General features: G+C 37.6%; 3 protein-coding genes across 3 annotated transcripts in view; 1 reads left to right on the top strand and 2 right to left on the bottom strand.

Annotated features, from left to right (window-relative positions):
• The window catches only part of ier3 (immediate early response 3), a 308,099-nt gene that overhangs the window by 59,578 nt on the left and 225,536 nt on the right, over positions 1-22,985 (bottom strand). The window lies entirely within an intron of this gene.
• On the bottom strand, positions 1,726-17,211 carry LOC127957325 (serine/threonine-protein kinase Chk2). Its single transcript, XM_052555818.1, has 15 exons — positions 17,075-17,211; positions 15,555-15,827; positions 14,102-14,226; positions 13,836-13,968; positions 13,552-13,642; positions 7,088-7,184; positions 4,893-4,946; positions 4,754-4,818; positions 4,393-4,492; positions 3,277-3,363; positions 2,943-3,106; positions 2,495-2,610; positions 2,300-2,385; positions 2,083-2,136; positions 1,726-1,928 (listed from the first exon to the last, which is right to left on the bottom strand). The coding sequence occupies exons 2-15, from the start codon at positions 15,817-15,819 to the stop codon at positions 1,869-1,871; spliced, it is 1,497 nt and encodes a 498-aa protein (XP_052411778.1). The 5' UTR covers positions 15,820-15,827; positions 17,075-17,211; the 3' UTR covers positions 1,726-1,868.
• Positions 17,564-22,009, top strand: hscb (HscB mitochondrial iron-sulfur cluster cochaperone). The gene is made up of 6 exons (XM_052555830.1): positions 17,564-17,957; positions 18,266-18,362; positions 19,907-19,996; positions 21,244-21,388; positions 21,597-21,644; positions 21,786-22,009. The coding sequence occupies exons 1-6, from the start codon at positions 17,629-17,631 to the stop codon at positions 21,878-21,880; spliced, it is 804 nt and encodes a 267-aa protein (XP_052411790.1). The 5' UTR covers positions 17,564-17,628; the 3' UTR covers positions 21,881-22,009.

The raw sequence follows: 22,985 nt of genomic DNA, 5'->3' as shown, positions 1-22,985 counted from the left end.
GCCACAAATAAATGCAAATAGATTGACAAAAAATAAACACTGAAAAATACATAAATCTTCACAAACATGAATTCAATAACAATAAAAAATTGACTAGGATTCATTTGTGAATTGCATAGTGCACATTTGTGGATTTCTGTGTGCAGTGCTGGTGCATTGACGAAACATGCTACCTATCAGATTGTGCTACCAAAACTATATTTGCAGTGTTTTAAGGGTTAGTTTAGAGTAAGGGTAGGTATGGACTGGTAGGGGTAGGTATGGACATTAAAAAAAAAAAATCCTCAAACCACATGAATAAGGTGCTGGTAGCAAGATCTGATAGGTAGAATTTATGCTTTTGATTTGTGCTACCTATCATTTAAATGGGAGGTAGCACAAACTGAGCGCGGGAGCACAAATCGTCAAAACACCAGCTCCAGCAAGGAGAGGGCCCCGCAGCCGCGAAGTTATAAATTAAATTTCAAGGTTTGTTTAACTTGAAGTGGTAAGGTGCAAACAGATCGGTGTTTGGCATTAAAGTCCTGTGAGAGATATGTACTAATGGACAGCTCTGCATGCTTTCCCATTCTATTGCAGTAATTTGAGGTCAAACACTTATAGATCTGCAGCGCCCTTTGTCGATTAGCATTGCATTATGTAATGGATGTTATTCTGCGATAACAACTGGCTGAATGTACATTATCCTGCTTATTACATGACTACTTGCCACATATGTAAATAATTATACACAAAATATTGATTTAAGTTGAAATATTTGAACGCAAACTTCTGTGAACACAGCAGTTGCAAGCAAGCGGCAAGTTCAAACTAGATGGACATATAAAGGGAAACGGTGCAGTCAAACCACTTATTACAGATTTCAACACATAAATAATTGAGGCTTTACCAACTTAAAAAAGTTTTACCAGTTTGTTAATCTTATAATCCATTACAACGTACAAAACAATCGTAGCAAAATGGCAGCAGCAGCATTTGGATGAAGCGAGTCCGCAATAGGATGACATAATTAAATAGTTTTCACCATTTTGAATCAAGTTTTAATATTTTAATAGCTCAACAAACGCAAAGCTTCCACCAAGGAAAACTGTTCCTAGCAAGTATACAGCACTGACTTCAGTTAAACAGATGAGCATGTGTTATCAGCTTTTACCGGTTGTTATCCAGGGATAACAAACCTCGGAATGTCACGACTGACCAATCAGAATCGAGTATTCCACAGAGCCATGTAATAAGTAAGGGATAATGAACATCCAGCTAGTTGTTACCACAAAATAAACCCTGACAAGGTGATCAGGACCCCAACTCAATGCAGGTTTATTCTGAGATAACAACCAGCTGGATGTACATTATCCAGCTTATTATACACATTCACGACAAATTAGATATTGTGCTATTAAAAATGTGATCGCATTGGACAGAAGGGTGACAAATTAAAGGAAAACGTGTTTCATGGTTCAAACTATAAAGTTCAGTAATATTTATTATGAATGCAATGCAATTACAATTTCAAGAAGTTTTAAGCACTGCATCCAAAATTTCAAGCACTTTTCAAACCTCGAAAACACCACATTATAATTCAAGCACTTTCAAGGATTTCCAATAACCATGATCCCTGCATAATCCAAGTGGAAAGAAAATATTTTTGCACGTCGCTAGAATTGTCTGCTAAATGAATATACAAGATTTTTGATTAGTTAAAAGTAATAAACTCAGAGGAACAGAAAATGTTAAAAGATTTTATTTTGGACGCAGGTAATGGTAGAAATACATATTTACAAAGCCAGTACAGTGTTAGACGTTCGGGAAGAATTGGTCACAGGAAAGAGCTTTAAAAGGCTACCAAGAAACCACTAAGTGTGTGCAAGTCAAGGCCCAGGATTCCTCTTGGATGGCGGCTCAGCCTCTGCCTCTTCTGCCTTACGTTTCTGTGATGAAGATGAAAATCACATTTAGTTTTTAATGACAAATGTATCAGCGTCAAATTTATCTATCTACGACTTTAGCTTTGTAATAGAAAACAATTATAAAGATTGTAAAAAATTATCCTGAATAAAGGATACAGGTTTTTTGTTGTTGTACCTTGGACATTTCACACTGCATCAATTGGTCTGCAGTGCTTCTCATTCCGTCATCCTGTTACACAAACATAAGATTATACTTTTGCAGAATGCTGTTTTTTATTTTACTTTAAGCGATCACCAATTAAGCAAACACCATTAAAAGGTGGACAACTATCAATACTAGCTGAATAATGCTCAACCACATTTTTTTAGTTAGTGGGTTTTTCAGCACGCACGTTCAACCATGGATGTGTCAGCGCCTCTTCCACGCTCAGACGCTTTTCAGGATCCACAACCAGGAGCTTCTTGATCAGATCTTTGGCTGAAAGACAAATTAACTATATAACTTGCACTGTATGTTGACAATATAAATTGATATGATGTACATGCTATTAAACGATCCAATTGTCAATGGAGAGCAAAGACATTACCTTCATTTGAGACCTTCTTCCACTGAGATGGGATGAATTGGTATTGGCCGCTAATGATCTGTTCACGCACTGACATGGTGGGACACTCGGAGTTAAATGGAGGATAACCACCCAAACTATGACAATACACACACACACACACACCTTTAGGAAAACAAGGTATACGTTCATTCAAGCTCAGTTCACATTGAGTTTCGATTAAGGGCTCAAAATGTACACATCTTTCTAAATGTTTTGACCAATGAATTGAGTTTTCCAGTCATTTATGCATACTATAAAAGAATATTCTATAGCACTTCAAAATAAAGTCTCATTTGTGAATATTAATGCAGAATTAACAAACAATATATTTATTAATATATTTTGCAAGCATTTGCAAATGCTAAAGAAAAGTAATGCTGGATCCAACTGATTCATATTTACTCATTCAACTTTAATCTCCACTAACCAGATGAACAGTAGGACCCCCAGGCTCCAGTAATCGACTGCTTTGGTATATCCTACAGTCGCAGCGTGTGTGAACACCTCCGGGGCGAGATATGTGGGCGTCCCACAGAGTGTCTTCATCAGGGAGGATTCCTCCAAAATCTTGGACTGATTGAAATCTGTGATCTACAAAGCATTGAGAATTGGCATGTGTTGGGAAGGCAGGTTATCTCAGGTTCAGGATTATTTCTGTGCATTTAAACTACAAAGACAGAGGCTTGGGCTGGATTGCTGAACTTTGGAACTGTGACAATTAAAGGAGAACGATGTCAGAATCAGCTCTCAGGCAAACATACCTTGATCAAACAGTTGTCGTCATGTGAAGTCAGCAGCACATTCTCAGGCTTGAGATCTCGATGAATAATCCCGTTATTGTGGAGATACTGGAGAGAATAAAAACAGAACATTTTTGAAAAATGTTCTTTGCATTTCACCTCTGCTATATCTTGTCTCATAGTCTGGCTTTTGAATAAACCTGGCATTGTACACTGTAGGAATTATTGTTGGTTCTATGGCAAATTGCTTTTGCATTTTTATTGTGAGCAGTTTTGGATACAAGCATCTGCTAAATGCATTCTGTCTTGAAGGTTGCTTTTCCTTTAAAAGCACACTTGCGTGAGATTCTACACACAAGTAAAATTGGTTGATTGTTAAAAAAAACAACCTTCATTAATATAGTTTTGAAATGGAAAATTTTTAGTTGTAAAATGATTAATCATTATTATTTATCATATTGTGATATTACCTTACAGCATACAGTATAACTACAAATTTAAGTTTTTAGAGCATTTCTCTTTCTTTTTTTCACCAAATAGTATGCTTTTATAATAATGACATTTATAGTTTATCAGCCACAACATAAAACAATTAAAAATATCAAAAAAAAGAAAAAAGAAATCAACTTTCTAGTATCCATTAAACATACTACAGTATATACATTAAACATTATACAAACAAAAGTTTTTTTAATCACTAAGGATGCATTAAATTGATCAGAAGACACAGTAAATATCTTTTTATTCAATCAAAATATTCTCATTTCAAATAATATATTTACAATTCTTTTATATATATTTTCTATCAAACTTGTTTATCTTCTTTTGAACTTTCTATTCAAATAATTCTGAAATAAAATATTCCCCTAAAATATTAAGCAGCACAACTTTTTCCAACATTGATGATAATCAGAAATGTTTCCTGAGCCTCAAATCAGCATATTAGAATGATTTCTGAAGACCATACGACACTAAAGACTGGAGTAATGATACTGAAAATTCAGCTTTGCTAAATGTATTAAATGTATTCAAGGAATAAATGACATTAAACATTTTTCAAACAGAAAACTTTTCTGTTAAATTGAAACAATCACAATATTCCTATTTTTTACTGAATCATCTCTCATAAAGACGTACCTCCACAGCCCTGAGCATCTGATAAAAGTAGAGTTTGGCGATTTCTTCCTCCAGCTGTTTCTTGGCCTTGATCCTGCCAAACAGCTCTCCTCCTTCAACACTATTCACAGCACAGAGATAATTAAATTATTCATCTATAAACATTTAAAACCTCTGCAAAACGAAACAACAACAACAACTGAAAGTTACAACAATATGCAGTGCTTTTAAAAAAGTATTTCCTTGTTTAGTACCTCAAGGCAACTTTTCTTTATAGTATCTAAAACTACGAATACAGATAGAAATTATCTGTTCCCAATTAAATTCGGTCTGTGAGTTCATGTTGCTAACTATTCTCCAACAAAACACCACAGGAACTTACTACTCCAAAACAATGTAGTAAGAATCTTCTGTCTGGTAGAAATCTTCTGTCTTGATCAGGCACGGCTGCAGGAAAGAGAAAAACCATGAGATGTTTTAACTATAGTTCAGTAGCATTTAAACACTCATTCATGACTTACATGATCAATTTTCTTTAAAATTTCAATTTCCCGTTCTGCATTTCGTGTGGCCGTCTGTGGAACACAAAATAAAAATTAATAAGGTACGAGTCATTTTAAACATTAGCATGTCCGAACAAAATCCTAAAGCATTATACGTCTTTTTTGAATGGATACACATCTACTTATTATGAGTTGCTTATTATGATTAACTTCAAATTAGGGTTGTACCTATATTATCAGAGATGAGTCAGATTATTATTAGGCTAGTAAAACTATCTTATTAATATTAGAGCCTATTTGTTTCCATTACATTTATTTTTCTAGGGCTGTGCAAAAAATCAAATGCGATTTTCATGTGCATCTCATCAATAAAGATGCTTCTGTAATTATAAGTATATCTCCAGCATATGCGTTCAGATCAGGGTTGCCAGGTTTTCACAACAAATCCTGCCCAGCTGCTTGTTAAAACTAGTCTAAAACTAGCCCAATCGCGTTTTCGTGAAGCAGTTATTACACAGAGCCGTAGTCTACCGACAACTAACACAAAATCGCTTTCAAAATCGACAAAGAATCGCCTGCGAATTTAACATCGATTTTGTGCAGATTGTCAGTGAATTACGGCTCTGTGTAGTAAATGCCAAACAGTGTTGCCAAGTCTGTGGTTGTTTTTCATTTCCGCGGGTCAAAGCAATCCCAATACAAATAACGTGATATTTAGCCCCTAAAATGACAATTTTTACCAAGGAAACCCTGCTGAAAAACGTATATTTTAACCCCGGGAAGCAATTTTTATCGGGGAACCTTCTGGAAGCACGATTGGACTAGTTTTGGACTAGTTTTAACAAACAACTGGGCAGGATTTGTTGTGAAAACCTGGCAACCCTGATCTAAACGCACGTTCTGGAGATATACTTATTACAGGAGCGTCTTTACTGATGAGATGTGCATGAAAATTAAATTTTTTGCACAGCCCTACAGTGTAGATAGCTTCGCTGATTGTAAAGAGAATGATTTTTTTTTTTAAAGAGCATATACTCGCACTAAAAAAGTTAATGTTCTTTGGAAATTGAAATGTCCTTTGCTACATTGTTATCATGTTAAATACAAATACAGTCATATTAAAAACATTAGGCTGCTTTTAGTCTTATGCTGGAGTCGGATCACTTTCCAGCAATGAAACCAAGTAAATAAATAAATAAATAAATTAGCATGATAATATCGTGTATCGACTATCTCACAGGCTGATGATTGGATGATACGAAAGTTGAGCATATCGTCCAACAATGCTTCATATAACAACTACTATACGTCTATACAACTTTTCATTTTCATGAAGCGACCTACTGTTTGGTGTAAAATTGTATTAATCAGGGATTAAAATTTATTAGGGATGTAATGATTCACTGAACTCACGATTCAATTCACAATTAGATTTTTTTAACAAAATGAGATTTAAGACATTATACAGTAAATTAAAAGGTGTTGTTTTATTAGGCTAGTGCTGCACAATTCTCTGTGAAATGGTAATAACAAAACTAAGTTGAAATTTTAAAACAAACCCCAAATCAAACAAGTTAAAAGAAATCTCTCAATATGAACAAACTAAGGCTTTGTCCGTGCTCTTTCCATTTAAAATTAGAAGGAAGTTAAGGAATCACTGGATTTGAATCATGATCCGAACAAAGATGCTGCATACATGCAGCATGAGTAGGTTCTTATCGAAATAAGACTGTATAATTTTGAAATTTGAAGCAAAAATGGTTTGACTTTAGTTTTGTGAAACTATACATAAAATATATCTGAATGAACTGCAGATGAGCTGAATGAGATGCAGATTCACTCTCTGCCAGCAGGTGGCACTCATGAACAGCAATAATAGTGTTTCCTGGGTTACCGCTGTAAACAACGCAGAGCTGCGCTCATGAACACTACAAGATGAAAACAATATACCATGTAAACTTTTCTAAAGAAAAGTCATTTCTCCTCAGACATGCATTCATATTAATCTCCTACTAAAACTGTATCGTGATTTGTTTGGCGATTTGAACCGTCACATATTTGAATATATTTTTGACCAGCTCACGGTTAATCTTTGCTTCACTATCATTTATACTGTTCTTTTGATCAAATAAATTTAGGCTTTGTGAGCATAGAAAAAAAAAAAAAAAAGCAAACAATGTTTCTAATTATCTATACATATACCCAGTTCTTACCCCTATTGATGGGAAGTCGTGTTTGTTTATGGTTTTCAGAGCAACTTTTTTACAGGTTTCCTTTTCAAGGGCAAGTTTAACTTCACCACAGACACCTCTATCAGAAAACACAAACAGAGGTTTTTGGGCTAAGTACAATAAACTGCAAAAACAAATGTACACTGCAATCAAATACAACTACAGGTGCTGGTCATATAATTAGAATATCATCAAAAGGTGAAACTTGTATATTATATTCATTCATTCATTACACACAGACTGATATATTTAAAATGTTTATTTCTTTTATTTTTGATGATTATAACTGACAAATTACGAAAATCCCAAATTCAGAATCTCAGAAAATCAGAATATTGTGAAAAGGTTCAATACTGAAGACACCTGGTGCAACACTCTAATCAGCTAATTAACTCAAAACACCTGCAAAGGCCTTTAAATGGTCTCTCAGGCCCTGTCCACACGGAAACGCGTTTCTGTGAATACGCACAATTTTTTTATCGGATAGGCGTTCCGTCCACACGCATCCGGCGTTTTTTTGAAACCGGGTCCCAAAGTGGATAAATTTGAAAACGCTGTCTTTGCGTTTTCGTCTGGACGGCTAATATTTATATTACTTATATTTCCAGAAACGATGACGTCATCAGCCCACGTCTCCCCCCTAGTCAGACACCTCTACGTCACGTAACAGCAACAAAAACATGAACAAACACTGAACGATTGTCTTTTTATTAACTAACATTAACACTGATTAATAAATGTATTATTCCATGTTCGATTGTGTACCACGCGCAAGGTTTATGAGCATAGTCCAAGTCTTCTTCTCTGTTTTTAGTGTATCTCTGTGTCAGAATTACAGCGCCACATACTGGTCTGGCATGTATACTACATCATTTTGCGGTTTCGTGTGGACGCGGATATTTCTTGAGACAAGGAAAAAAAAGATCGGATTGGGGTAAGCTCCTTCTCCGTGTGGACGGGGCCTCAGTCTAGTTCTGTAGGCTACACAATCATGGGGAAGACTGCTGACTTGACAGTTATCCAAAAGATGACCATTGACACCTTGCACAAGGAGAGCAAGACACAAAAGGTCATTGCAAAAGAGGCTGGCTGTTCACAGAGCTCCGTGTCCAAGCACATTAACAGAGAGGCGAAGGCAAGGAAAAGATGTGGTAGAAAAAAAGTAGGAATGGAGAGGATTGTGAAACAAAACCCATTCAAAAATGTGGGAGAGATTCACAAAGAGTGGACTGCAGCTGGAGTCAGTGCTTCAAGAACTACTACACACAGACGGCTGCAAGACACGGGTTTCAGCTGTCGCATTCCTTGTGTCAAGCCACTCTTGAACAACAGACAGCGTCATAGGCATCTAAACACAAAAAGGACTGGACTGCTACTGAGTGGTCCAAAGTTATGTTCTCTGATGAAAGTAAATTTCGCATTTCCTTTGGAAATCAGGGTCCCAGAGTCTGGAGGAAGAGAGGAGAGGCACACAATCCACGTTGCTTGAGGTCCAGTGTAAAATTTTCACAATCAGTGATGGTTTGGGGTCCCATGTCATTTGCTGGTGTTGGTCTACTTTGTTTTCTGAGGTCCAAGGTTAACCGTATACAAGGAAGTTTTAGAGCGCTTCCTGCTCCTGACCAACTTTATGGAGATGCAGATTTCATTTTCCAACAGGACTTGGGACCTGCACACAGTGCCAAAGCTTCCAGTACCTGGTTTAAGGACCATGGTATCTCTGTTCTTAATTGGCCAGCAAACTCGCCTGACCTTAACCCAATAGAAAATCTATGGGGTACTGTGAAGAGGAAGATGCAATATGCCAGATCCAAGAATGCAGAAGAGCTGAAGGCCCTTATCAGAGCAACCTGGTCTCTCATATCACCTGAGCAGTGCCACAGACTTATCGACTCCATGCCACCCTGCATTGCTGCAATAATTCAGGCAAAAGAAGCCCAACTAAGTATTGAGTGCTGTACATGATCATACTTTTCATGTTCATACTTTTCAGTTTGGCCAAGATTTCTAAAAATCCTTTCTTTGTATTGGTCTTAAGTTATATTCAAATTTTCTGAGATACTGAATTTGGGATTCCCTGTCAAGGGAACTTCGAACTGCGTCCTCTGAAGGGACACTATGGGGAACACCTCGTCGTGACCCGTGTCTGAAGCATACTTTGAAAAACGCCAATGTGTTGGCCGGCGACAGCCTCTGACGTCGCTACCGGCGCGACTATAAATACGCGCCCGTAGGACCCGTCACTTATCTTCTTCGTCTTCATTGACTGTTTTGTTTGAAGCGTGCATCTGAGAAACGACCAGAATGGTAAGAGCGATCTATTATGGTTATCATGGCATCCACTAGCAAGGCGTTTAAACATTGTGTGCATCCATGTCAGCGTTATTTGACACCTGATGACACACACAGTCTTTGCGTCTCTTGTTTGGGCAAAGAGCACGCGCGCGATGTCCTTGAGGGGGCAATCTGCGCGCACTGCGAGCGTTTTTCTGTGGAAAAGCTCCGCTCTCGTTTGTCATCTGGATCTCGCGGCTCAGGACCCGCCGTTGCCGAGGCACGGAGGAGAATGAGCTCGTGGGGATCGCAGGTGGATCTCGCTGAGGAGTTTAGAGAGGGACTTTCCTCTCACACTCTCCGGCGGCAAACGAGAGCGAACTTCGAGAGGAAGATGCGTTGTCATTAACCCTTTCTGACACTGAAGTTAGTGCTCTGCTGGGTTCTAACCAGAAAGAGCAGGAGATATTTGAGAGTGGTGAAGAAGCTGAGGCTGAGCCGCTCATTTCTCCTGCTCTGCGTATGGGGAGCTGTTAGAGGTTATGGATCGCGCCGCGGCCAAAAAAAAAAAAAAAAAAATTTGTTTTTAAATAAAATAAAAATAAAAATAAATAAACTTGCCATGGAAGTGTGCCAGAAAGGTAACGTCGCGAGGTAGACTCGATGAGTGTTATTTTTCTGACCATAGCCCGCAGCCCAGGTGAGCCTTCCATTCTTGCCTGACTTACATGCAGAAGTTGAAAAGGAATGGAAGAGGCCATTTTTCTCTCGCATCCATCGGTTTCAGCATACGAATTATGCTGATATCGATGGCATGCACGAGGACGGCTATGAGAGGATGCCCCCTGTAGAAGAGATGCTGGCTTGCTATCTCTCAGTGGGGGAACATCCTCTCTAAAATCTCCCTCTTTGCCATCTAAGCCCTTCCAGGATACATCCCGCTTAAATGGTAAATCATACGCAGTAGCAGAGCCCGAACAACAAAGGGGTCCTGGCCCATCTCGATCTGAGGATCGAAGACGGGCGCAGAAGGCTAGTGTCGCGGCTCGTGCTCCTCCCCCGCCTGAGGGCAGGGGCAAGAGGAATCGCGGGTCACGAAGAGGTAAGCAGGGTCTGAAGGATGTGATTCAGACGGGGCAGCGTTCTCGTCTGGATCAGAGCGATACCTAGGAGTTTGTCACTTCCTTTTGGATGTTTTTAAATTCTGTTTCATTTCTCCCCTGCCTAATTCCCGTGTAGCCACCAGCGCTCCACCTGATCGTGGTTAGGTGGAAAGTTTCTCACATAACAGTCTCCTATCCTGGACCTGTTATGTTTTTGGTTGGTCCTATTTTCATAGTGACCTCCTTACTGACGGTCCGGACCAAAAGGGGACGCCCCGTAAAGCGGGACTCCAGTACAGGAGGGTGGGTGAGTATGTAACCCTTTCTGCTTATGGGTGTTATGTTGCTGGTGGTTATGTCTTCTACAGACTCTGTGAGTTTCCTTTTACAGTGCTCAGTTCCAGCCTTGTGCTCTGGCCACGATCACTCGCTTTCGGCAGGCGGCCGTGCCGCGTGGGTTCGCCCCCCCCAGGGCGCGACACCCACCGCGGAGCGAGTTCCACGTGCGGGAAGCAAGCGCTCTGCGGTTGCTCGTCCCACACCCCTCCCGAGGAGCCTGGCTGATCGTCAGAACTGGCATAGCACTGCAGGGAATTTCATGGATATCCGGCCAGGTCACCCTGAGGGGCCGCCTGGCCGCTTGGCGCATCCGGGGAGGTGGTAGTTACGGAGTCCTTCTGTATGTACTGCCTCAGGTGATGCTCCCCTCGCTTGAGGGTTGGGGCTCGCCTCTCCCGTGCGATCCAGCGCCTCTGCGATGCTTAGGAACCTTTCTGTACACACGCTAAGCCTGTGTACTGTCTCAAAACCACATGGTGGTCAGTGTGCACGTGAACACTTTGCGCACTGTCTCAAATCCACGTAAGTGGTAAGTGTGCACGCAAGGCTCTGCGCACTTTCTAAAATCCTGTACGGTAAGGGTTACGCGCCCCGCTTCGTTCCCTTTCTTAAGATGATTAGCCCCGAGGTTTCTTGGGCTTCATTCAACCAGTGTGTATTTGTTATACACCCCAAGCATCGCTTCCCTCAACATGAGGGGCTGTGTGGACTCCCGCATATTGTGGTCTTTTCAGATAGTAGGCTTCACCAGGCCTCTCTGATGGTGAGCTCCCACATACCGTGGTTGTCAGGTAGTAGGCCTCACCAGGCCTCCCTGGAGATTTAGCTCCCACATGCTGTGCGTTTCCACTAAAAAAAAAAAAAAAAAAAAAAAAAAAAACAAGCTCCCACGGTTTGTGGTTGTCAGGTAGTAGGCCTCACCAGGCCTCCCTGGAGTCGAGTTCCATATTAACTTCCACTGAGGTGGTTATCAGGTAACAGGTAGTAGGCCTCTCTAGGCCTCTCTGTAGGTGAACTCCCACATATTGTGGTTATCAGATAGTAGGCTTCACAGGTCTCTCTGAAGGTGAGCTCCCACATACAGTGGTTGTCAGGTAACCTTTTTCTGTACACACGCTAAGCCTGTGTACTTTCTCAAAACCACATGGTGGTCAGTGTGCACGTGAACACTTTGCGCACTGTCTCAAATCCACGTAAGTGGTAAGTGTGCACGCAAGGCTCTGCGCACTTTCTAAAATCCTGTACGGTAAGGGTTACGCGCTCCGCTTCGTTCCCTTTCTTAAGATGATTAGCCCCGGGGTTCCTTGGGCTTCATCCAACCAGTGTGTATTTGTAATACACCTCAAGCACCGCCCCTTAACATGGGGGGCTGTGTGGGCAATTCTCGCGGTAGTTTAGCAGCGCTCCCCTTTTCTAAAAGGGTCGCCTATGAGCATGCTGCTCGGAGCTCGGAGTCCTCCTCTCATGGGAGACTGAATTCTCGGTTTTTTCATCAGAGCGCTCCAGTACTACATACTGTTTTGAGACGCACTGTGAGAGCAGACATCCTCCTGAGGCTCGGGGAATGGCGCCTTCGCACCAAGGTGTTGAAGTAGAGTTAGAGAGGTTGGCCAGACCTGGGTGGATCGGTTTTGCGGCTCAAGAGAGCGTCGCACTATCCCCTCTGGCTTCCTCTGACTCATCCAGCTCCATTGGGGCTGGACGCCATGGTACAGGCGTGGCCGAGGCTTCATCTGTATGTTCCGTCCTCCAATTGCTCTGCTCCCGGGCCATTCCATCTACGAGCTGCTCTATCAGAGTGCCACGAGAGCCCCTCCTTTGTGACAGGCAAGACTTGGTAATAAACAGTGCTAAGTTCTTAGCCGTATCCCTTTAAAGGAATCTTTCGTGATTCCAAGCCTTCAGCTCTACCCCGGGCCGAGGCCCTTCAGGTAAGTTGGGTATGTAGCTTAGGCCTTTGGCCATAAGGGATAATGTCATGGACAGCCGTCGAACCGTCCCAGGGGCGACTCCCGGTGAAATGGTAGAGTTGGTACTTAGTGTTTGCCATGATTCTGGCCTGCACTCCCCTCAGCATGGCGGCGTGGGTATACTGTTCCCCATAGTGTCCCTTCAGAGGACGCAGTTCGAAGTTCCCTTGACAGGGAACGTCTCAGGTTACGAATGTAACCATGGTTCCCTGAGAGGGAACGAGACACTGCGTCCTCTAGCTCCCTGCCATGCTTCGGACGCAAGCTTCACGAAGAAGATAAGTGACGGGTCCTACGGGCGCGTATTTATAGTCGCGCCGGTAGCGACGTCAGAGGCTGTCGCCGGCCAACACATTGGCGTTTTTCAAAGTATGCTTCAGACACGGTCACGACGAGGTGTTCCCCATAGTGTCCCTTCAGAGGACGCAGTGTCTCGTTCCCTCTCAGGGAACCATGGTTACATTCGTAACCTGAGACGTTTTCCTTAGTTGTCAGTTACAATCATCAAAATTAAAAGAAATAAACATTTGAAATATGTCAGTCAGTGTGTAATGAATGAATATAATAAAGTTTCACTTTTTCAATGGAATTAGTGAAATAAATCAACTTGATATTCTAATTATATGACCAGCACCTGTATATTGTGCAGGAAGCATCAGTGTGGTAAGAAATGTCTGCTAGGACCATAACCGCATAATGAAGCTTAGAGTAACTCAGTTAAGAAATTTTGAAGGTTTCTGAAAATGAGACGTTCACTTACGTTCCGATCTTTCGTGCTATGTGATATTTTTTGCTGAACTCTAAAGGAAGGTTTGGTTGATCGTCCCCCATCTTATCGATGAACATAAAAACTGAGGAAAAAAAGAACCAAATCAAATCAGGGAATTTTTTTTGTCCTTTTAGACCTTGAAGCCTCTAGACACTATAATAATCTTTCATTTGTATGCAAAAATAAGGTCACAGTAATCCTTTTCAGGTGATTTATTGTATGAACTGTAGGTTACATTTCATAAGCTCCTGAAAATTGTCATCTAGATGACTAACCTTGATGTTTTTGTTGTGCAAGGGCAATAACAGAGTTATTGCTAAGAAGTCTTTGCTTCCCGTTTCCTATTTTCTCGTCGTCCACCCATGTGCCGTTACCACTGAGGTCCTCGAGGTAGACGAGATTCTCATCCTGAAACAGAGGTAAAAGTAAAGCAAGCCACGTGTTGAGTTAGACCTGATGCAGAAATGTGCTTTCCACAGTCAGCCATGATTAATGTGTCAGAGAGTGAAATTTACGAAGAGCTACTCAATGATGGTCTTACCCTAAAAATCCTAAAGTGCTTCTTGCTGTACGCATGGAAATGTGTTGACTCTAGTACGATGGGTGTTCTGAAAGAGTAATCGCATCTTTTGTCCCTTCCGAAGACATACTGCTTTTCAACGCAATCTACAAAACATTCAAAAAAAGCTATATTTAGTACTGTTATTGTTAAATAAACCTGTTAAAAATGATTTTTGTTGGTTGAAATGAACTTGAAATAAAAATAACATATATTAGAGGAAACCATAAACTTACAAAATGAGAAATGTTCCCTACTTGTTGACTACAAACTGAAATAAAAGAAGTTAAAGCTGAGGAACTAAAAAAATAAATAAAAATAAATTAAGCTAAACATATTTAAAACAAAACTAATAAAAATGACAAAAGCATATAATAATAAATATAATAGTAACAACACTGTTATACATTAATAGCTCAACAATCTCATAACTTTTAATTATCTGTTTTTTTTTTATTTTTATGCAAGCTCTAATGAAAGTATTTGTGGCCTAACATCACAAAAACAAGAACTAAAATTGAACCTTAAACACAAACAAAAAAAGCCACTATTAGGGAAACACACACATAATGTGACCAGTGTTTATAATCAGAAATAGGAGGCTAACATTTATTTGAAAGCACTTAAGCTCTTTTAAAGGTGGGAATGCTTTGATAAGCAGATAAACTTCTGGTTTTGAATTACTGAAAGGTGTAGGTTGCACCAAGTAAACGGAGTAGTCATGAATCCTTATTGGGACACCTTGCACATGCAGTATCTTGTCACCAACTAGTTTTACATGTTTAAACCACTGAAATGATGTTCAGTGATATCAAAACGTCATTACCAATGCTGTAAACAGCACTTAACTTGACATCCATTTGACTACTTTGTAACATGATACACATAGGCTAAGAGGTCGGAAATACAATCTATTATGGTCTGTTATATGCCAGTGTGCTAATCTGAATATATCGGAGTCATTTTGCAGTGAGAAGTTGTTTTACTTTCATATTCTAGTTGCAACGGATCGTACAAAGACCATCAAACAGACTTTCTACCTAAATTAATTTCATTTACCACAAGTTTTGTATTCAGTGCATATCACACATTTTAACTATGTTTTGCACTTCAAATTTGTATCTATATTACACACAACAATTTAAGTGAGAACTGACTTTTGGTCGAAAACCTCGCTGTTGCTCCAGTTTCTCTCATTAAGCACTGGCTTTTCATGTTTAAAACACTGACATAATTAGTACTGGAAGCATATTAATTACATTTATTTGACTGCTTTAAACATGATTAACCTTATTATACATATAAGGTAAGAGGTCAGAAATGTGGCCCATTTGGTTTGTTATTGATACGACTCTTGTTCAAAAACCCTTGGGAACTAATTCTAATGCTCTCACATTACTCGCTTTCTTAAATCAAGGAAGATAATACACTTAACTGAGCACACTCAATCCATGCACCAAGGGGATGACGCGGCCCCACACCTGAGGCTGGACTTCCTCCTCGTCTTCAGGAATAGACTGTAGTTCCTGGACCGGTACTGTATCTACAGAACTTAGAGTCCCTGAGCCTGAGGAAGAGCCCTGGCTAGATGATGTTGGGGCGGACGAGGAGCTGGATCCAGGCTGTGATTGTGTTTGGGACTGGGTCTGGGATTGACTCTGGGATTGGGACTGACCACTAGGTCCAGCTTCCTCAGACATGATTTACACTGAAAAAGTTACAAAATATAAACAACAGTCAGTAGCTGTATAAAGCCCAAAACTCCATCTTACAGCTCACATGATTTTGCGAACTATAATGATACATGTTTCACAACAGTATGCATGCTATATTGTTCACATGTTGCATGTGATTTCTTGTTGTTTGTGCATGGAAAAAAATATATTTATATATAAAATATAAAAAATATTTTTATATAAAAAAATAAATTTATGTATTTTTTGCCAATTAAATATTGTAGTTTCAAGCCTGCTCACTATAGAAATTGTCACAATTTTTTTTTAGCCCTAGACTTATGCTTTTAAAATATTCATGATATGTCCAGGCTTTCTCATGACAGAAAAAGTGCACTGCATACAGTACATACTATGCTATTTTGAAAATTGTATGCAATAATTTTTGCTGTGCATCATGGCTTTAAAAGCATTGTCATATTTTTAATTTATATTATATTTTACCTAAACTAATTCCATTTACCAGAGGACTTTTAATGCATCATCATACGTTTTAATTACATCTTTTTCACATGTCACCTTTTTTTTTTTTTTTTTTGCACATAACTTTCAAAAAGATGTGTTGCTGAATTTTGGGTCCAATAATTCTAATAGCTCCTACAATCAAGCAATAATGTAAATTGATAAAATGAATGAATGGAATAAGAGAATATGAGTACAACAAATTAACTCGTTTTAATATCTATTTTTCATGGGCTTATTAAGAGCAAGAGATAACGGTACCATACTTTATAAATCACTAGAAAAACTTTTCTTCTTATTTAACGTATAGTTAACGATTCTTATATGATCTCATTAGATTCCAAGAGAAATGACTTGACACATAATGTGAATACACCATGTGATTTGAAAGAAAATAATTTTTTACATCATGTGACCTTTCCAAGTTCAGTTTCTTTTGGCATAAATGTCGGAATAATTTCATGCACCACCCGACACCAATGCAATCAAATAAAACTTGATAAGAAAACGGACACAAGAACCAAATAGATTAGATAAGGCATGTCTATTTTGTGCAGATAAAGACACTTTGGTTACTTCTGCTGGTTCAAATGTGCATTACTGTGTGAAAGCGCGTGCTTACAGTGTAAAACACAGTTACATTTTTAACGATCGAGGAAACGGGTTGTTGCTTTTTTCATCAGAAATAATAATTGATCGAAATCCACATGTCCATCAGATCATCTAATGGTACTTTTCAATATTATATCGTATTGCATACCTCAACCGACTGCTGTTTTTAAAAGGAGCAAACTTGCAGAAGTGGGTTATCAGGCCGCGTGAGCTTGTCGTCAAATCTGCCGGGAAAAGCAACTTGTTCCTCAGTGAACTTCCCATTACATTCAGCCAATCAGAAGCCTGAGTAGAGGCTCATGGGAAATGCAGTTTATAAAATATTCCATGTTAATTCAATATATACGTAGATATACACAGTTTGATTATATTTTAATGTGGGAGGAAAATTAACTGTTTATTGCATATGTAGTTTTGAGTTAACGTTGGGTTAATGTTGTGTTTTACTTATTTAAAGGTTATTTTTGTAGTTCCTCGAGAGCAAACAATAATATATCCTGTCCCAAATGTTAGTAATTGCAACCATTTTAATATATTATTGGTTTGGTAACCATAAACCAATAAAAACAATTCAGTTAAATTCAAATAAATACTTTGAAGTGTTTTTAAAAAACAGCTTTTATTTTGACACAATTTCTGGCATTCCTGACAGGAAGTAGCGCGCTAGCATTCTATAAGCCAGATTTCGTTCATTGGGTCAACATGATAACGCTTTACAAACTCCGATTTTTGTTAGGATCTTATGGATTTAAACATGCAAACACATTAATATCAAATGGACAACTTCTTAACCTCGTCTTACTTCCGTGTTTCGCTTCAGGAAGAGCTGTCCGCTCTTACAGGAAAGACATTAATGTTGTTTCTCACTGTAAAGCAGTTAAAGGACACTTGTCTCTGAACTTTTTCAGCACTGTCACAGTCAACAGACTCTGTTGGAAATGCGGATCTTCTGCGGAATTATTTTTCTGTTCATCCTGTAATGTGATCCAACCTCCTGATGACAAGGCGAATTATTTTGACATCTTGAACTGGTGAGTTAAGTGTAAGTTAGGTATAGTTTAAAGATCGCTGTTATTGTTATGAACGCATCCGATATTCATTCACGGATAATATTTTTCTGGCTTCCTGGTCATGAGCTTCCAAAAAGTTGTATTCCTTCCTTCCTTCCTTCCTTCCTTTATTTCCTTAAAAGCCAGAACATATACAGTATATTTGATACAGTAGTTGTTACATGATCAGACATATACAATTTTACTATATATGTTTAGGCTTTCAACTTAAAGTAGTTCATAATCATATTGTAACATATATGTAACTGAATTTGTTGATCTTTCCTCAGTGAACAAAAATTTTCTTTGAACACCCAGAAACTTCAGAAAAGATATGTGGAGCTGCAAAGATCTCTCCATCCTGACAACTACAGCCAGAAATCATCGGTAATGAATTATATTAAACAAAATGTGTTATATTCCATACTACTACTTTATTTTGAGATACAGTTTATTTGTTTTTATATCTCATAACAGCACTGAAAGATACTGTAGAAATAGAAAGTATATGAATCATCAGTTATGAGCAAATATTAGTGATTTACTAGGTGGACTTTTGTTTTGACCTATAATATGAGTTTGCGAAATGTAAATTAAAGGGATAGCAAAAGATTATGGCTAAATTGTAAATCTTTAAGAGCACTAGTTCTTGTTTTATATTTTTTTTATGCACACTTTTCTAAGAATATATTTTGAATAGTTTGTACAGAAGATACAGAAGAATAAAGATAGTAATTAAGGTTTTGTCTTCCTGGTTGAATTTCATGAAAGTATATTGAGGTGTAATACACGCACACATGGGACCATACTGGGACCAGTAAGGTTTTAAAAAAAGAATTTTATTTATTTATTTATTTAATGCAAGGACACATTCAGTTAATCAAAAGTGTCAGTAAAGACATTTATGATGTTACAAAATACCTCTATTACAAATAAATTTCAAAACTTTGAACCCTGATTTAAAAAAAAAGGTATCAGAACTCACAGAAATATTAAACAGCACTGTTTTTAACATTGATAATAATGAAATATTTATTTATTATTATTAGTTATATTTAAATGTATTTTTAATTATTTAAATTGGCATACAGTTAATAATGACCACAAACTATTTAACTAATTATATTATTTATAAAGAAAAAAAAATTTTGATAAAAAAAAAATTGTGACATGGGACTCTTGACTGTTCTTGACTGTTTTGTTATTTCAGATTCACTTTCTAAACCTTCTTCTTTGCATTATATTTCAAACTGTAGTAGCACACTCTCAGTATCTCTTGTCCATATCTATTTAGATGCTCAGGTAGAGGGTATGCAGCTTATCATTGTTCCTGTAAGGCAGCAGACAGTTCTTTGGTGATTGGTTCATGCTTTGCGAGGCCAGCTGGGTTTCCTGACAGTAACAGCAAGCCAGATGTTGATTCTCTAGGCTTCGGCAACTCTGACAGCTGAAAATGTTTCTCCTCTGCAAATCATTTCTGAGCTTTCTCACCTCTTATTCCACCTGACGAATCCCATCACAGCTCAGACCCTCTGCGTCCACCCACACAGCCAGATCCTTCAGGGAAAAAAACCCGGCGCAATTATCAACATTGCTGGGGTTTCGTTTTTTTTGACAATTCTGCTCATTCCCAAGAGGATATCCTTACCACAAACAAAGAACATGTCATGATATCTTAAAATAAATGTGATGACAGTACGTAATTATATAACGCTTGGAAAAGTTAGAAAACTTGGGCAGAGTAAGTCTCTCTTTGTATAACACTTCTTTTGTTACTTCATAAACCCACAATCACAGTATTCTTCAGATTGCTTTATACTTTGAAGCTTTGTGCGATTTGTGCCTTTAGGGGCTGTTGAAATTGTCTTTGTAGCCCGTAAGAAGAATGACTTTAATTTGGAACGACTTTTGTGGTCTCATCCTATTTACAGAAAGAGCAGGAATATTCAGAAGAACAATCAGCATTGGTGAACAAAGCCTACAGAACGCTGCAGAAACCTCTGAGTCGGGCCGTCTACATGGTAATTATTTGTTTAGTAAATATTTGTTGTGCATATGACATATACAGTGACCGTAGAAAACTTTGGACGCATAATCCACACTAAAATTTAACACACAGTATGCGCATTATATATATCAGACAGAATATCAAATGAAGTACCATATACTTTTAAAGAAAGAAGCACCAAAACATTCGAGTAGGACATTTCACAAAAATATGTTTTTAAATAATAAAACAAAACTAAAAATGTCAGGAAAAAATGAAGAGCCTTTTAACAGTAACACTACATGTGTTAAAAACTTTTGCGAAACAAATTTTAACTGTTTATGATAAGTTAACTTGCCATCTTATGGACTATATATATATATATATATATATATATATATATATATATATGCATTTAATAGCTTATTAATAAATGTTCATCTTTTATTATTGCTGATGCCTCTAGTAATTATGTGTCTGATTTTTAATTTATAACATATTTTTGGTTAATTTTAAGACAGCCATATATACATTTTTTGAACAATAGAGTTAAGTAAATCTACCCAAAATGCTGGATAAAAACATTTAACCCTTTTACAAAGAAGTACATTTATTTAAAATAGAAATCTTTTGTAACATTGTGTTTGCTGTCACTTTTAATAAATGTAATGCATCCTAAATGAAAGTTTTTATTTATTTATTATTATTTCTTTTTTAAAATCTTACATCAAACTTTGAATGGTAATGTATTAACAAAAATATTCCTTAAAAAATATTAGCAGGAAAACTTAAAAAATATGTCATTAGGACCAAATGAGCATATTATAATAATTTCTGAAGGATCACGTGACACAGAAAACTGGAGAAATGATGCTGAAAATTCAGCTTCGTTTCACAGAAATAAATAACATTTTAAATATATTAAAATAAAAAACTAAATAAAATCACATTCACACTAGATTCATAAAATACATTCAGCTAAAATTATGAAGAAAAATGAAGTAAAATAAAGTAACATTCAGAAATGTTTAAGTGCCCAAATAGATATTGTAACCACGGTGTATATATATATGTATATATATATCAGCTCTTGCCATGTTCTGTATTTTTACACTTTGACATATATAGAAAGTAGATTTTAGAGTTTATCTGTGGGCACTAACTGAAAAACAGGCACTTTAACCGATCTATGACTCTGAATGTTACAGTGTAGTCGTCCCAGAGGCCGTAGTTGTGTTTTAATAGCTGTTAACCCTGCGTAACCTGCATGTTCTGCTGCAGCTGGAGCTGCGAGGGGTTTTACTGGAGGAAGGTACGGATGCCACCGCGGACCCTGCATTTCTTCTAGAGCTCCTGGAGATCAACGAGAGCCTCGCAGAGACGCGGAGCCAAGACGAGGTCAGCGCTATCGGCCGGTCTGTGCGAGGTGTGTAGGACTGAAAGAAAAGCTCACACCGGAAGTGATTGTTGAAATATTGCTCTGCACCCACTCAAGTCGCTCACAGCTTATTTATGTGACCGTTTGCAGCCCCAGATGTATTTCATTAGAAAGTTCAAGGTCCTGTGTTTTTATGTTTTCGCCGCTAGGTCTTATTCGTGTTGTTGATATACTGCATTTTACTTCCTTTCACCAGAGAAACTGAAAGACTTGACTGAACGGATGAATTCATCTCTGAATAAAGGTATTTTTCTCTCTTTCTCCTCCTCACAACCTCCCAAATTTGACAGAAATTCAGCGCCAAGGCCGGTTGCACGCACATTTCCATGGCATTCGAGTAGAAAAGCACTGTTTTTGTGTTTGCCTCACGAGTCTCTTTTCACAGGAGATCTGCTGACTGCCAGAGAGCTCCTGGCCCAAATGAAGTACTTCACAAATATAGAGGAGAAGGTAAAAGACAGAATTACAGAGGGCTGCTGAGGGAAAATTGTAAACAATTTGCAATTGTAATCCAGCTCGGTGAAAAACTCCTGCTTGTGTTTTTATAGTATTATATTTATTGTTAATGGTGTGTATTTGTTGGAATCTAAATAAAGTACATTATTTTAATCTTTTGTCAAAAGCAATGCTTGCATGTGCAAACCTGACCTCTTTGATGCTACAGTGTTGTCATTGGTTGCTATGGCATTGTTATGGCTTTTGGGTCATTTCTTACTGGACTAATTCAAAAGAGAACAAAGTATTATGGGCTGTTGATACTGTATGACTCTGGTGTATCCTGCCGTCTAACTTAAAGGTTTTTGACTTGAACACGACGAAACATGCAAAAAAAATGTTTTGTCGTGTTCGAGTCAAAAACTGATCTCTTACATGGGTAACACCGCACACCTTTAGACCAAGATGCATGATTAAATGTTTATATAATATGTAATATTTAGAAGTAATTTTAATATTTTATTTTTGTTATTTTTAATTAATTAATTTTATTTATTTTACTATTTAAGTTTTTTTTATTATCAGTTATAGTTTTACTTCAGTTTTATTTGATGTTCAGTTATTAATTATGGTGATTCAGCTTAAGTTTTTATATATAATATTTTATTTGAGTTTTATTAGAGCTTTATTTCAATTAACAAAACAATAATATTTAATATAGTTAAGTTTGTTTAGTTTAATCTTGTCATGTAATATTCATATTACTTTATTTTATTACTACTGATTTAACTTATTTTTATTTTACTTTGTTATAGTGCAGTTTAAGTTTTTTTTCTTTCCATTTTAGCCATTTTGATAATTCAACTTAAACTTATTAAGTTTATAAGTTTAAAATGTATAAGTATATAATTATTAAGATAAACTTAAAACCAGTTGCAGTTGCAGCATAGCTAAAAAAAGCTAACTTTTTTTTTTCACCTTTATAAAATTTGTTTCAAAGTTAAAATACTAAAAAAGTTGTGTGTAGTTAATTTTTTTAATGTAATATTAAAATGTCATTATTTCAGCTTAAGTTTTAGTTTTGTTCCAGTTAGTAATTTTGATGAATCAACTTAACTGTACTTTTAAGTTTAACTTAAGTTCTGTTTTA

This window comes from Carassius gibelio, chromosome B5 (assembly GCF_023724105.1).
Source record: "Carassius gibelio isolate Cgi1373 ecotype wild population from Czech Republic chromosome B5, carGib1.2-hapl.c, whole genome shotgun sequence".
NCBI lineage: Eukaryota > Metazoa > Chordata > Actinopteri > Cypriniformes > Cyprinidae > Carassius > Carassius gibelio.
This window is presented reverse-complemented; position numbering and strand designations above follow the sequence as displayed.

What these genes read in the sequence shown, in the direction of transcription:
- LOC127957325 (XM_052555818.1), bottom strand. Translation starts at nt 15,819, where the DNA reads ATGTCTGAGGAAGCTGGACCTAGTGGTCAGTCCCAATCCCAGAGTCAA. An exon ending in ATAGCACGAAAGATCGGAAC is followed by an intron (nt 7,185 to 13,551) that starts GTAAGTGAACGT and finishes GTTTTCTGATAG; the next exon opens with AGGTGTCTGTGGTGAAGTTA. An exon ending in TTTTAAAGAAAATTGATCAT is followed by an intron (nt 4,819 to 4,892) that starts GTAAGTCATGAA and finishes TCTTTCCTGCAG; the next exon opens with CCGTGCCTGATCAAGACAGA.
- hscb (XM_052555830.1), top strand. Translation starts at nt 17,629, where the DNA reads ATGATAACGCTTTACAAACTCCGATTTTTGTTAGGATCTTATGGATTT. An exon ending in ACTACAGCCAGAAATCATCG is followed by an intron (nt 18,363 to 19,906) that starts GTAATGAATTAT and finishes TCCTATTTACAG; the next exon opens with AAAGAGCAGGAATATTCAGA. An exon ending in TATCGGCCGGTCTGTGCGAG is followed by an intron (nt 21,389 to 21,596) that starts GTGTGTAGGACT and finishes TCCTTTCACCAG; the next exon opens with AGAAACTGAAAGACTTGACT.